The 14,816-nt window shown below is 39.9% G+C and overlaps 1 protein-coding gene across 1 annotated transcript in view; it reads left to right on the forward strand.

Annotated features, from left to right (window-relative positions):
• PLPPR1 (phospholipid phosphatase related 1) overlaps positions 1–14,816 on the forward strand; it is a 257,394-nt gene that overhangs the window by 223,757 nt on the left and 18,821 nt on the right. Inside the window, exon 4 of the mRNA XM_077752261.1 lies at positions 8,550–8,682. Within this exon, the coding sequence (XP_077608387.1) occupies positions 8,550–8,682 (133 nt within the window). The remainder of the gene's footprint in view (positions 1–8,549; positions 8,683–14,816) is intronic.

Below are 14,816 nucleotides of genomic sequence, written 5' to 3' on the forward strand. Positions count from 1 at the left end.
CACACACACACACACACACACACACAGAAATAAATAAAACATTTTAAAAAATTGTGTGACCTCTGATACACCATGTTCCCTCTATGGGTTGAATTTCTCATCTGTAAATAAAAGGAGGGAATAGGCTAATGATCTCCAAAATTTTTCTAGATCTAATATTCCATGAAAGCTGGAAACAAACAAACAAACAAAACAAGCATTCTGATTGGAAAGCTCCACATGTCAGATTCCCAATCCCCAAATGTCAGCTTTCTTTCTGGAGTTTGGTTTTATACTCTGTGCCCGGTCAGGTGTTTCACAGAATTGTGTAGAGTTTGTTGTTGTTTATTCCTCCTTAAATCCACTTCCTGTTTTCACTAGAGCAGACAGACGGCAAGTCCCCCCGCCTGGGGTGGCTTGTGTGGCAATTTTCAAAAAAGTAGCTCAACCTGGACTTGTCCTTGGTTTTCTGTGCATTCTGAAGCACATTCGCCTTAGAAAAACCTAGCACCTTACACTGCTGTGTGTCTGTGTGGTTGGGCATTAACAAACCCGCTCACGACCACAGGGGCACACAAGAAAGGCACAAGGGAAAAGACTCTGCTGAGTGTTTGACCTGTCATTTCCTATTTGTCCTTTTGTGCTCTGCTGTCAGAAGAGATCAGCATCATATTGAAGGGAGGCCGCATGGGATAATTTGTACAGGGACAGGCCGCTGTTGGCTCAGATCTTCAGGAAAGGTTAGAGCTTGGGCGATTTATTATGTCCAGAACTGGTTAGCCCAAAGTGTAGCCCACACTTCCAAGAGATCTGCACGGTGCATTCTAACTGGTATCCAACCCTGGGTGACTACTGCCTCCGGCCTCCTAAATAAATGTGTACTCTCAGAGTCAAGGGCAGAGAGCCTGTTTGGATAAGAGGATTTAACTCAGTGGAGAATCTGATTTACTTTTATTTTACCTCAGCTGCAGTACCACAAGGCATGAGAAAATGGCTATTAAACCCTTTCCTTGGCATCCCAACAAAGTGACAGGGGAGTGTTTAGTATTGAAGCAACAGAACACTTGACGCCTAGCCCAAGAGAATGGAAACAGCTCGCCGTTTGCATGCAAGTGTGCACTCACACATATATAAGATTCATCTAGAATTTCCTAGGAAAAGAAGAGGCAAACACAACTTGATAGAAAGGCACAATTTGGAGGAAATTGTGAATCTTCATTTGGGAGGTTTCCGGACTCTAAGCTCTTGGAGTGAATATAAAAGCCCAAAGCACAGTGTGGAACAGAGTGGGCTCTCACTAAAGGCAAGTCTGTTGGCTGGCTGGCATGGGACGCAGCTGCTGAAGCAAAAGAGACATTGTGGGACCTTGCAGTGCCTCATAATCTGCCTCTTCCAGACTGAACAATCTCCTCTGTTGAAGCCCCTTTTAACACTTTATAATTCACGTCTTTTTCCCTTTTGTATATTATAACGTGACTTCCTTTTTGTTTGTTTTTTTATCACGAGTACTTCATTTTATTATCACTGAAACTAATGTACTTAGTCTTTACAATTACATTTTTTTCCGGGAATGGTTTATAGTTGTGGATTTTTTCGATTAATTGTTGTGGATTTTTTCGAAGGAAAAGAAATTCATTTCCCCATCTTCTGTATATGCTGCACGTGAGTGCTCTAAATTCTTTAACAGATTGTTTCTTCCCCTGATATCATCCATCGAGTGACTTGCTTACTATCTTTGAGATGCCCCTTCCAACGACTGGTGATGATTGTGTTGAGGAGCTTTGATAATTTGCTTCTTGAAAAGGCTATTTGCCTAAAAATACATGCTGGTCAATGTGGTTAGTTATCACAATGCATTTTACTTTATTGAGAGCAGTATTTTACCTAACCCAGTATAAATTCCAATTTCTCTTGTTTCTACTGTCCAGGAAAAAAGGCATAAGAGACTACTGTGCTTTAGAAAGATAGCATACCACTGCGGTATGCTATAACATATGTCATATAACATAACATGGTATTTTATAACAAGTGTCAACTGAAGCCTGCCTTGTGAATGGGTAGTTGGGTAGGTGTGTCCCCTGGATTAAGACCAGTAAGGAGGCTCCAATCCACAAACACTTATTATCCCAGTTGATGAACAATTTTCAAAATGCTGTTATGCAAGTGACCTTAATTCTATTGAAGCCGTGATCATTAAAAGGCATAAGAAGTGTCTAGAGCTGAATTTCTTACTTACACTTGGATGTAAGAAAGCAGAAAGCTAGAGCTCTTGAACCAACCAGAACTCAGCAATTGAAAGGACCAGGACGCCTACGCAGATCTGGGTTGTCGATGGCCTTGTTGGGGAGGATTAGAGCAGAATGTAAAGGCATTGGCAGTCAGGACGGGCAGTACAATCTGTGCATTTTAAATTTCCTGGGTCACTAAACAGTCTACTGTGAAAGCATGTCTGCCTTTCTTGGAAATTCTCATGACTATAGACGCCCTCCGGAGAATGTTGGAAGCATCTTAAAAATCCCTGAGAGTGAAAGTCTTGAAGCTATTTAGACCCTAATATTGGGAAGTGTGCAAAGAACCCTCTTCTTCGTCAGAGTGTCTGTCCGATACAGAAATCCCAGAGAGGGGGCCACCAGCTTCTACTGTCCTTCAGGAACCCAGGTGACAGAGATCTTGGGCAACATGATGACTCTAGAGTAGGTTGCATACATTTTGCTTAAGGGTAGATTACTTGGTGAGAGCAGAGTCCCATAGGATTTTAGAAGTGGAGAGTTTAACCAGTTGAATTGAGATTGAAGCCCAATTATATGATTTCAGTTCCCCTAGATGAGCCCTCTCTTGTCAGTTCCCATCATAAAGGCAAAGATGTTGGAGCTGAAAAAGGTCTTCTTGTCCAACAGATGAGAAACTGAGGCCCAGAGAGGTCAAGCGACTGGTTCAAGATCAAATACCGGGTCAGGGGCAGAGCAGAGCTAGAGTCATACCATGTTGCCTTACTCCAGGACTAGAGACAATAACTTTTTAAATTTTTGTTAATGTTGATTTATTTTTGAGAGAGAGAGAGAGAGAGTGCAAGCAGGGATGAGCCAGAGAGAGAGAGGAAGACACAGAATCCGAAGCAGGCTCCGGGCTCCAAGCTGTCAACACAGAGCCAGGCACAGGGCTTAAGCTCACAAACTATGAGATCATGACTGGAGCCAAAGTTGGACACTTAAGCAACTGAGCCACCCAGATGCCCCAAGAGACAACGATTATTTTTTTAATCAATCTCAACATTCTTGCCTTAGATAGATCAGGAAGTAAAGACAACAAACATTCTTTGAGTACCTATAGATGCTTTGACATACATTTTTTTGAATACTCACAACTATTTTCTGATACAGCTATTATCCTCATATTCAAAATCATGAATAAAGAAAAAAGAAAAACTGGGGCTCATAAAGGTTCAATTATCTGCCCCAAATCACACATCAAGAATGGAGAGAGCTTGGATTTCAACTCTACAGCCCACATTCAGGAAACACCAATGGCTTTGATCTTGCCAAGTACCAGAGCTACAACTAACATATGTGTGAACCCAAAACATATATTCCAGGAATTCTAGATTCCCTTTTTAGTGACAACCACCTATAACATGCAGTGAAGCCCCCTTGCAATATGAGATTGTAATACATCTTCCAGTGACTTTTTCCTGCAAACTTTTTATATTTTATAAAACTGTCCCCAGATATTTTGCATTTATATTCCTTATTTATCACTTACCAGATCTCCTGTGAAACACTGTGAACAAACGAAGTCTAAAAGATAATACACCCAACTGATGCACCACATTTCAGGATTATTTGTTTATTTCTTTGCCATTTGGGTTTTTATATCTGAAATACAACTTTATCAAGTTAGAACAGTTACCCTCATTACTTAAAGTGTATTTACTGTTATCTAAATGTCTTATGTCATGTGGGATTGTAGCCTGCGGAGCTGGGGGATAAGAAATGCACCAATGGAATTCATGTGCAGCTCATTCCTTGCCAGATCTAGAGTTTGGCCTTGGTCATTTCTCACCAGAGGGTGTTCTCATTTACTGTGATTGATACAATGTTTGTTAGCCAACAATCAGAAAGACCGTAATAGGGCAGCCAGGGACAAACACATGGTGAGTCCCACATGTCCCATTTACTCTCTGAACAGAGGGGTAGATAGAGGCAGAGTGTCTGTGGCAAAGACACAGATGGGGGAACCCAGCCATTGCCAAAACCAGAGTCCTAAATCTGCCAGAGTGTACAAAATGGCACTCACTGTGGGCTGGAGGCCTGGCAGGAAAGAAGAGAGACCCCTTCCCTTATCAAGCAGAATTCTTTCTCCCTCTCGCTCTCTCCCTCTCTCCAAGCATAATCAGGCCCTATATGAGACTACACGACCCAATTAATGGATGAATAGCACCCAACGTGTGGTCAGTAAAATGCAGGCTTCCACTCACTGGAGGCTGAGAACTGGATTGTTTCTTCAGCAACCTTTCTGTCCATCACAGTCTTAACTAACAACGAGAAATATCTTCCTATTTTAGTTACAAAATGACCCCCTTCCACCCTCACTGTCTTCCTTTCTTCCTTATGTGAACATGTATTATCACTTAATATATTCCAAGCATTATGTGGACAACTAGATATATAAGCTAGTAGATATCCTTGCTCTGACTTTTTTTCTTTTATGCTTCATACCTCAGTTGGAATTTGAATATTGTTGGCCAGTAATAGCAAACCTTGTACTGATTATTAACTTTGACATGAGAGTCTTAGGATTTAGTTATGGGTTTATTTGAGCCCCATACCCTTTTGCATGATAAGTTCTGTTTGGTCTGGCATGAGTTGGATTGCTTTTGTTGAGATTTTTGTGTGGGTATATGGGTATGCACGTGGGTATTTTTTAACAAGAATAGGTTGTGTGTAGATATTTTCACACTTTTTTTTTTTTTTTGCTTTGCTTTTCCCTGTTGTGTGAGTAGCAGAAAGCTTCACTAAGTGGAGAATTTATAGAATGTACACATCTCTTTCCTATAGAGTAAGAGTGTTTGGGGCTTCTGAAATGGCTTAGGCAAGCCATGCTCATTTCTTTTCATATTTATCCTCATGTGTTTATCACCCCCCCACCCCATTTCCCTCATTTACTTTGTAATCACATGTCCTTTAATGACATTACATGATGTATTTATTCAGTTTTTGTGCCCTCCCTACACACACAGACTCTCTCTCTCTCTCTGTCTCTCTCTGTCTCTCTCTCTCTAGACATCTGTTCACAGCTATGCCTCCAATGCTAAAACAATTCCTGGCAGAGCGGGTGCTCCCTCTCCAAAACTGTTGAATGCGAAATGAGGATATGATGAACTTAGTTTAGAAGACATAATTCACTTTGTATTTCTTAGTCCACAGTTTTATTTATTCTCTAAGCAATACACCAAGAATCGTGTGTTTCCCAGTCCATATTGTCAGTTTCCTACAGTCTTCATCTTCAGAGAAATTAAGGTCAGAGGTCAGATTCTATCTGTAAGTAGGTCCTCTAAAGATTCAATCTTTTATTTATTCAACAAATATTAATTGAGCCTACTATATATACCAGACCTTGTTCTAAGCACCATACAAGGAATGGCAAAAGTCCTTCCCATAAGGATATCACAGCCAAATGAAGAGGGACACATAAACAATGGTTGCAGTTAATTGGGTAGATGTCAGCATAGAGATCTATATAACGTGTTGTGGGGGCAGTGACGAGACAGGGTCTCTCTTTTTCCAGGGGGATCTGGTAAAGGCTTTGGGGAGGGTAGTGACATTTTCACTGGGTCTGGAAGGATAAATAATAGAAATCATTTTTTGTTCTTTATGCTCTACCTCATTAAACCTGTATCCCAAAAGACCTTCATAAATCTGATCTGCTTCATTCAGCACTGAATAACTACTATGTACCTTACACTTGGCTAGGCCTAGGAGTGGCGTGGGGAGGGGATAATAACCAAGAATAGGACAGGACATCCCATAACAAAGAACAACAATAATATGTAACTGTTTCTGATAAGAAATAGAAAAGAGAAATGCAAGGTAAGGAATTCATGTACAAGAAGGCCTGAGCTAGTCTGTGGAATCAGAGAAAACTCCCTCAAGGAAATACTGTTTCATGTATCCAAGCATGCATGAATCTATCCCCATCTGTTCACGAAGATAAAAAAGAAAAAACCAATATGGTGCCATCACGTACAGTAAGGACAAACAAAACCCTTTGGCACCTTATTTTAGCAGAGATAGGTCTTACTAGAAAAGGAGGGCTGAGTTCTCGAAGCTATCCAAATATTTGTATGTGGCAGAACATCACCTCGTTGTTAATTCGAAGGGACATTAGGTGCAAAATATTTTTAACTCTGAACAACCATGCTCCGACAGCACCTGCCACAGCGATGCACGCCGCGGTGTGCCCGGCTGACCCCAAGTACTGTCTACTCCTGCCAATTTCCCACCCTCCTGGCTTGCCTCTACTGCTATATCCACAACACCGTTCTGTCTCGTACTTTAATAGCATCTGAGTTTTTCGGTATTTAACACATATTGCACTTGTTTTGTTTCCTATGTTCTCAATACTAAACACAGATTCAACAACTGTTTGTATTGAGTGACTACTTAGTAAAAGTGGAGAGTGGTTCAGATGAAGACCCTGGAGCCACGTCTTCCAGGCTTCAGAAGTGGGGTTTGTGACCTACTGGCTCTGACCTTAGACAAGTATTTACTCCCTCTGTGCCTCAGGCATTACATTTGTATAATCAGGACAACACTTGAGCACGGAATTATGTGTAAAGGCCATTTTAGTGCTGCCTCCAACACTATGTGTGGCCAAGCCCTGAGACTTTCAGTGTCTTTGCTCATAAAAATTAAAAAAAGGAAAATATCTGTAAATAATTCCACTTTTACAGTTCTATAGTTTAATTTCCACATCCCTGTGCCATTCATAAAGATATTGTCATCTTTATCCATCTATTCCATAATGACCAGAGGAACATAAGGAATGGGAATTCTTAACATATTGATTAAGTTTATCTGACACCATAAGCATGTACATAGCAAAGAAAAACATCTATAGGATCACATTCTTATGAGGAAATGTTGCAATTGGAATTAGGAAAATAAAAATGGTGTGTGATGTGGTGGAAAGTGTGGACTTTGGAACTTAGTTATCCTGGATACCAATCCCAGTACCCCACATGCCAATTGTATGCTCTGAAGGGTCCTGAACGTTCTATCTTCCCCAGTAAAGTAAGGGTAATAATACTTAAACTAGGGATCTTATGAGCATGAAAAATATGATGGTGAAGTGCCTGACACATAGTTTTCAATAGATGATAGTAATTAGTAACTTTTTATTCTTCATTGATGCTTCTCAGTCTTCACTTGTGGCAGAGTTGGTGACAACTTGCCTCATGCTAGTTCCTTTTTTGTTTTTTGTGGGGTTTGTTTGTTTTTTTTTTTTTTTTGAGAAAGAGAGAGAAAGAGCAAACATGAGTTGGAGAGGGACAGAAGGAGAGGGAGAGAGAGCCCCAAGCAGGCTCCACACCCAGCACAGAACCTGATGGAGGGCTCAGTCTCACAACCATGAGATCATGACCTGAGCTGAAATCAAGAGTCAGACACTTAACCAACTGAGCCACCCAGTCACCACCCACTCCGTTCCTTATTTTAAATAGGAATACACTGTGCTGAATACTATAAGTATAATCAAGAAACATAAGCTGTGGTCCCTTTCCTCAGAGAGTTTACAGTCTACACAAAGACATTGTGATTTATATAGTAATATATATGTATTAGTTGAAGATAACAAGAGAGAGAAGTACCAATTATAAAGAAGAGACTGTCAACTAGTTCATAGTGAGAGAACTACAGCTCAGTCCAATATGTTCAAATAAAGATTTATCAGGTGAATAATATGTTGCCATATAACAAAGTAATAATTTACTGTTATGTGTGCTTATAATGTCTTTTTGGGGACATAGGGCTGTTCCAGTCATTTCTTGTCATTGCAACTCACATATTCATTTCAAAAAATCAATCCCAGAGGCACCTGGGTGGTTCAGTCGATTGAGCGTCAGGTGCTTGATTTCAGCTCAGGTCATGGTCTCATAGTTTGTGAGATGACAGTGAGGAAACTGCCTGGGATTCTCTCTCTCCCTCTCTCTGCCCGTCCCCTGCTTGTTTGTTTGTTCTCTCTCTCTCTCTCTCAAAATAAATAAATAAACATGAAAAAACTCAGTCCCAGTGTGAGTGAGCCTTACCATAGTTTCTATTGCAATTTATCATTTCAATTTATGTTTTTATGACCTTAAAGTTTAATAATACAGCCTGAAACCTAGCTGAAATTACAAGTATTTCCATCTCTCATTCTTTTGAAGAACTAAATACAAATTACGATTTAACTCTCCATCCTTGCAGCCTAACATCTTTTAACATTTGGAGCTTCAGAAGTTTTTGTGTTTTAAAGCAACTGGTCTCTTTTATCAGCCAGCTCTCCAACTTGACATTTCTTAAACATTCTTTCTCCAGATTTTTATTGGTGAGATATCCATGTATTTCATAAAGTCAACCAGAGAATCTCTAATTGCCCAGGAGAAAACAATCCTGACCGGAGAATGCTGTTACCTGAACCCTTTACTCCGAAGGATCATAAGATTCATAGGTGAGTAAAGAGCATGCTGCCCTGAGCCCTCGCCTACAGGTGAAACTTACTAAACTTACCACAGATGAACATACTTGATAAAATAAACTAAGCAATGGAAGCATCAGCTTTAAAAGCAAGAGTTTCTTTTGGGATTTTCCAGGAAGTACAGAAACCGACCCTGATCATAGTGCCACGTCAAATTGTTCATCATTAAAGTGAAGCAGTACTTACTAAATTGTCTTACAAATGATTTCAACTTGGATTTTTTTCCCCCTACACAATATTTGTCTGAGATTCCCTCCGGACATATATTTTAATAGTCACCAGATATTGTCATATACCCTTTAACTGAGTCAGGGGAGTGTGTGGGGGCACAGCAGGGGCAGCAATAAAATGAATTTAGAAATAATCCAATTTCCTGAAAAAGATTTCCCATCCAGTATAATTTTGTTATGTGGGGAACTCTACAAAGTATGGGAAATCTAATCCATCAGAGTCTGGAAAACAAGGTTGGAAGACAGAATCTATCAGATTCTGCCTTTCCAAGGTTGGAAAACAAATAGTTTTATTAGTATTCATGATAAGAAATAATTAAGGCACGTTCTATATCTCTCCTTCTAAGACTTTTATAAAAATGCCTGAGGTGAGGGGCGCCTGGGTGGCTTAGTCGGTTAAGCATCCGACTTTCGCTTAGGTCATGATCTCGCAGTTCGTGGGTTCGAGCCCCGCGTCGGGCTCTGTGCTGACTGCCAGCTCAGAGCCTGGAGCCTGTTTCAGTCTGTGACTCCCTCTCTCTCTGACCCTCCCCTGCTCACGCTGTCTCTCTCTCTCTCCTAGAAATAAATAAAACATTAAAAAAAAAATTTTTTTTTAAAATGCCTGAGGTGATGTGGATAATGACTATAAATATGGGAATGAGTGTGTATATGGATATAGGTAGGAGATAGATTTTGCAGCGTTCCCATGCAGTAAATACTCAATAAGTAGCCATTACAGTTTTAGATGAGATCTTACAAATATCTACTGACCAGATCTTCATGGGAGCCAGGATAAAACTCCCCGAGTGTGAATATGGCTGGTATTGAAACAAGCTATGATACCAGTGAGAACCCACAGAATTGACACCTGAGAAAGTGAAGTCCAGAATATGGCGTGCTCTCAACTCTCGGTTTTCCTTAATCCTGTTTTTTCCCTGCTGTAGAAAAAAGGGTCGAATTTCCTCAGGCCATAAGCAAATGACCACATTAAATCAAGTATGCAATAACTTCTATGATCAGAGTAGGAATGAGGGAAGTAGTAGAGCAGGAAGCCTAAGAAAATCTCATTTAAAAGAAGCAACCCTTAACATTAAAATAGTCTTCAGCATCTACTGATGGTATTTGCATAATGACCTGTGGCAGTCTGCAGTCGGCTCATTGGGTAATCCCTAATCAATACAATGTCACCCCGGTCTGTGAGTTCACCCATTCCAAACAGTGGTGCCTTTCAAAGATGTTTGGAGTTTGGTCACTTCCCACCAGAGTGGCAAGCTAACAAGTCATCAAGGAGAAAACAAAAGGAGAGAAGAGAATATTTATTATGCAGGACAGTGGAGTAGATGATGCTTTATAAACATTTATTTCATTTAAGCCACCCAACATCCAATAAGGTAATTTATAATCCTAGCTGTACAGGTGAAGAATCTGATATAAAATGGGATGAAGTAGGGGTGCCTGGGTGGCTTAGTGGGTTAAGTGTCCAACTTCGGCTCAGGTCACGATCTCACAGCTCCTGAGTTCAAGGCCTGTGTCAGGCTCTGTGCTGACAGCTCAGAGCCTGGAGCTTGCTTCAGATTCTGTCTCTCTCTCTCTCTCTCTCTGAAAAATAAACGTCAAAAAATTAAAATAAATAAAATAAAATGGAATGAAGTAACTTTTCCTAAGGAGTGTAAGTGTGCCTGTGTATGTATATACACACATTCACATAATTTGATTCGGAGAAGATTTTATGTTCACTGCCTGATCATATAATGAGAGCCAGCTATTCAAGGCAGAAGGTTATTAGACTATAATTAAGCATAGATATCTTTAAAAGTCACTATTGTTTTTCCTTGGCAAAGATAAGTCATACCTATTTGGGATCCACCCCAGCTGGGGCAGAGTCCAGAGAACAAAAATCATAAGTGGCATCTGTCATTTATATAGACCTTCCTGTATGCATTGTCAGGGCAAGAATTTGTTCACGGAAGGATATCAAAAAGCCCCCACCATGCAGGAATGAACCCTGCTGATTGCCTGTGATGGTACCTGAAATTGCTACTGGAGTCAGTGCATTGAGCTGAGGTGTGGTTTCAGGAGGACGATTAAATAGAAATGTCTCACCCTAGGGGAACATCAAATTCTCATTTCCATAATCAATGACACCTTAGTCCATTGGGGTCTATCATAATCTGACAGAGATGCTGCTCACAGGAAAGGGATGCTTGTGTGGAGAGACAGCCAGCAGGTAGCCTGCAAACCTCGGAGAATTAGAAGATCAGCATGGAACAAGAAGAGAGATTGCTGGCTGTGGAAGCACTTGCTTCATTCTTTCCGACTTTTGTTTCATTGCACCAGGATCTACCCAGTTGCTTAAATCAAAAACCTAGAAGTCACGTTAAGCCATCTGAGAACTTGTTAGAAATGTACATTCTTGGGCTCCATTCCATACCTACGGAATCAGAAAGTCTGGGAATGGAGCCTGATGAGCTCTGTTTCATGACAGGTCATACAGGTGATTCTGATACACTCTGATGTTTGGGAACCACAGGTTTAAGCCATTGAAATTTCTTGCCCTGTAAGTGGTCTCCCTCCATCTTGTCTTGCAACGTGGCTCTGTGCACCCCAGCTCTGCAAAAATATCATCCATCAACCGTTTTGCAGATGTTTCCGGAGCAAGAATATGATCAGGTCATTTCCCTGCTTAAATTCTTTCAAAGCATTCCTAGAGTTTTTAACAGCGTGATGCTTTGCCCTGGTTCCTGTCCATGGGCGGCTCCTTCCGCCTAGAGTGCCCCCGTTGCCATTCTCTTGCCCTTACACCTGACAATCCTGCTCGTCCTCCGAAATGCTGCTTATACATTACCTCTTTACCAACCCAGACAGCTCGCTACCTCCCCTCCCAGGCCCCCACTGAGACTTACAGCTACATCTTTTATAGGCACTTACCTTTTCACTCTAATTTCAGAAGTCTGTTACTCCTATTAATTTGTGATCCTTCGTAGATCAGGGACTGTATCTTTTCACTTTTTATCAACAGCATATTGCAAAATGCCTGGCACATAGTAGGTTTTCAATAATTTTGGGGGATAAGTAAAGAACAAAGATTAACTGTATTAAAACACAGATTTGCGTAAAATTGCTTTCATAAATGCTGGTTCTTAAATATTCATTTGCCTCCTGTTTAATTAACTTTATTACCACTCTTCAGCTTAGTTCTAGGAAATTAAAGTACATAAGTTAAGTTAGGCAGTTTCTAGGAGAAAGTGAGAGCAGTCTGTCCTAACTTCATGTAGGAGAGTTGGAGGCGGGGGGAGGGGCCTATTTATCTTAAGAAGTGTACCCTTTCTGTGTAACAGTTTGCTGGTATATTTCAATAGTCTTAAAAAGACTTTAGGTTCTTTGTAACCCAAAATTCTACTTCAAATAATTTATCCTATGGAAATGATCACTGATGTAGATTGATTTTTAGGGACTAAAATTATTTTTTATAACCTAAATTAGAAATCTCTTAAGATATAATTTTTTTCAAAATAATGCTACCACCGTAAGTTGCAACCTCAGAAAATATTTTTTAAGTTTTTTAATGTTGTATTTATTTCTGAGAGAGAGAGAGAGACAGCGTGAGCAGGGGAGGGTCAGAGAGAGGGAGACACAGAATCTGAAACAGGCTCCAGGCTCTGAGCTAGCTGTCAGCACAGAGCCCAGCGCAGGGCTCGAACCCACACACCGTGAGATCATGACCTAAGCCAAAGTCAGACACTTAACCAACTGAGCCACCCAGGCGCCCCGGAAAATATTATTAAGAATTTTTAATGAAAGGGAAAATATTCATGATATAATGTGACATGAAAAAGTTAAGACACTATGAATCTATATTTCGAAATAAGGCTACAGTATCCTAGGTGTGTATGTGTATGTGTTTATTTGTGTGCGTGTGTCCCAGAGGAAACAAGATTGAAGGGAAATACACTAAAAGTTGCCCGTTGTCCCTTCTGAGTTGTAAGAGAATGGTTGCATAATTTTTATCTTTTGCTTTATATGCTGTAATTTCTCATTTTAATCATGAATATGTATAACTTTAAAGATAGAAAAAAGAGTTAAATATTATTTTTTTAAGGGGCAAGGAGGAAGAGAGGCAAAATAAAGGCTGTCCAGAAGGATGGCCAAGTCCTTTACTGTGGTTCTCAGTGTAGGAAGCAGAGCTGAGTGTGGCGCCTTGGCTCTCAGTCTTCCCTTGTCTGGGTGGCATGGACTTGGACAGCATCCCCTCACTCCACCCCACACATCCAAATTTAAATTTTCAATAAGAAAATGGCAAGAACAGTGAAGTTAAAGGGAAAACCTTCAAATGAAGCCATCTCTACCTGTAGACAAAGGCTAGGCATGTTGGCCTTGACAGAGAAGATGGGATTCTTCTGATTCACAGATACAACAGTAAATTGGTTTTCTGAAAGTTATCATTATTAGAAGGATTCCCGGCCTCCTGGATGTAGGGATGTACCCTCCTAAGTGGTCTGCCCATTTCTAAATGGCTGTTTAATTTCTCAAGTTGTGTTTACATGATGTGGGAAGGAGGAAGAGAGTTGGCTCAACTAACAAATTTCACCAGCATTTTATAAGAACAGATGTAACCAAATTAGTAATGTACACTTGGACTTCTCCCTTGCCTCATCATTTTCCTCTCCAGCCCTTTTCTTTCTTATAGCATCTCTTTGGTGTTGCATTAAATTCAACAGCAACAACACACAGATCTACATTCTCAAAAGACGTAAACCACTATGTTCTTTTTTCAGGAGCAAAGACAAAATAAGGAAGTCACATTTTCCCAAAAATTCATGAAGATAAATTTAGTTAAATTCTTTTCATTTACAAATATACTTGAGTAAACATATTCTTGTAAATATCAATTATTAAATAATAACTTTTTATTTAATATTGGAAAGTAATGAATAAAAAGCATTAGAATTTGGTGAGCATTTTGGGGTTGTTTGCCATGTGGAAGAAAAACTAAATTAACTATCTCTTCTTGAATAACTAATGTCTTTGGGGATAAAGAAAAATAACTCATCTAAATATGTCAAGATTAGACTGTCTATTAGCAACTAAAATAGCCTGTCACCCAGAAGCTATTTATTGTGGTCTCTCCATTTGGGATCCCATAGTTGCTTCATTATTACTTCTAATAAAAATTTAATTAAATACCAAGTAAGTCTTATGCCATTTAGGTCAGGTGTGTGGATGCGGTAGCACCGGACAGAATAGAAAGTACCCTGGTAAACAGTTAATTCATGTAACACTAATTAATTGCCATAAATTAACTATGATCTAAATGGAGCATGAATATTTTAAATGCAGTTTCAAAGGTCACAGTGTTTTATGGTCATAAGAATTGATACCCTGAGACAAGCTTAATGTCAGTCTTTTTGACAACTAGAAAATCCTTCTCCATTTTGAAAGTCGTTTAAATGTACTTTATCTGAAAAGAGACTTCACTGGATTCAGTGAGTCTATTTCTATGTACATTCAGTATTTATAATTAAATTATAAACTGGAGGACTGATCATATTCATTCAACCTTCAACAAATAATTTGTTGGCATCTCCCATATGGGAAGCACTGATTAAGGTGTTGAGGACACATTAGTGAATCAAATAGAGATTTATTTACCCTCATTGAGTTTATATTCCAGGAGGGGAACCAAGCGTTAAATAAAATAAATAAGTAAATTGTAGTGTTCATTAGGAGATAAGTGCTATAGGGAAAAATCATGTAGAAAAAGGAAATAGGGAGTTTGTGGGGGCAGATATGTGATTTTAAAGTCTGAGGGTGGATGGGGGAGGAGAGGGGAAATGGGTGATGCACATTGAGGAGGGCACTTGTTGGGATGAGCACTGGGTGTCATATGTAAGCGAT

The sequence above is a fragment of the Crocuta crocuta genome, unplaced genomic scaffold (genome assembly GCF_008692635.1).
Source record: "Crocuta crocuta isolate KB4526 unplaced genomic scaffold, BGI_CrCroc_1.0 scaffold211, whole genome shotgun sequence".
In the NCBI taxonomy this organism is placed as follows: domain Eukaryota; kingdom Metazoa; phylum Chordata; class Mammalia; order Carnivora; family Hyaenidae; genus Crocuta; species Crocuta crocuta.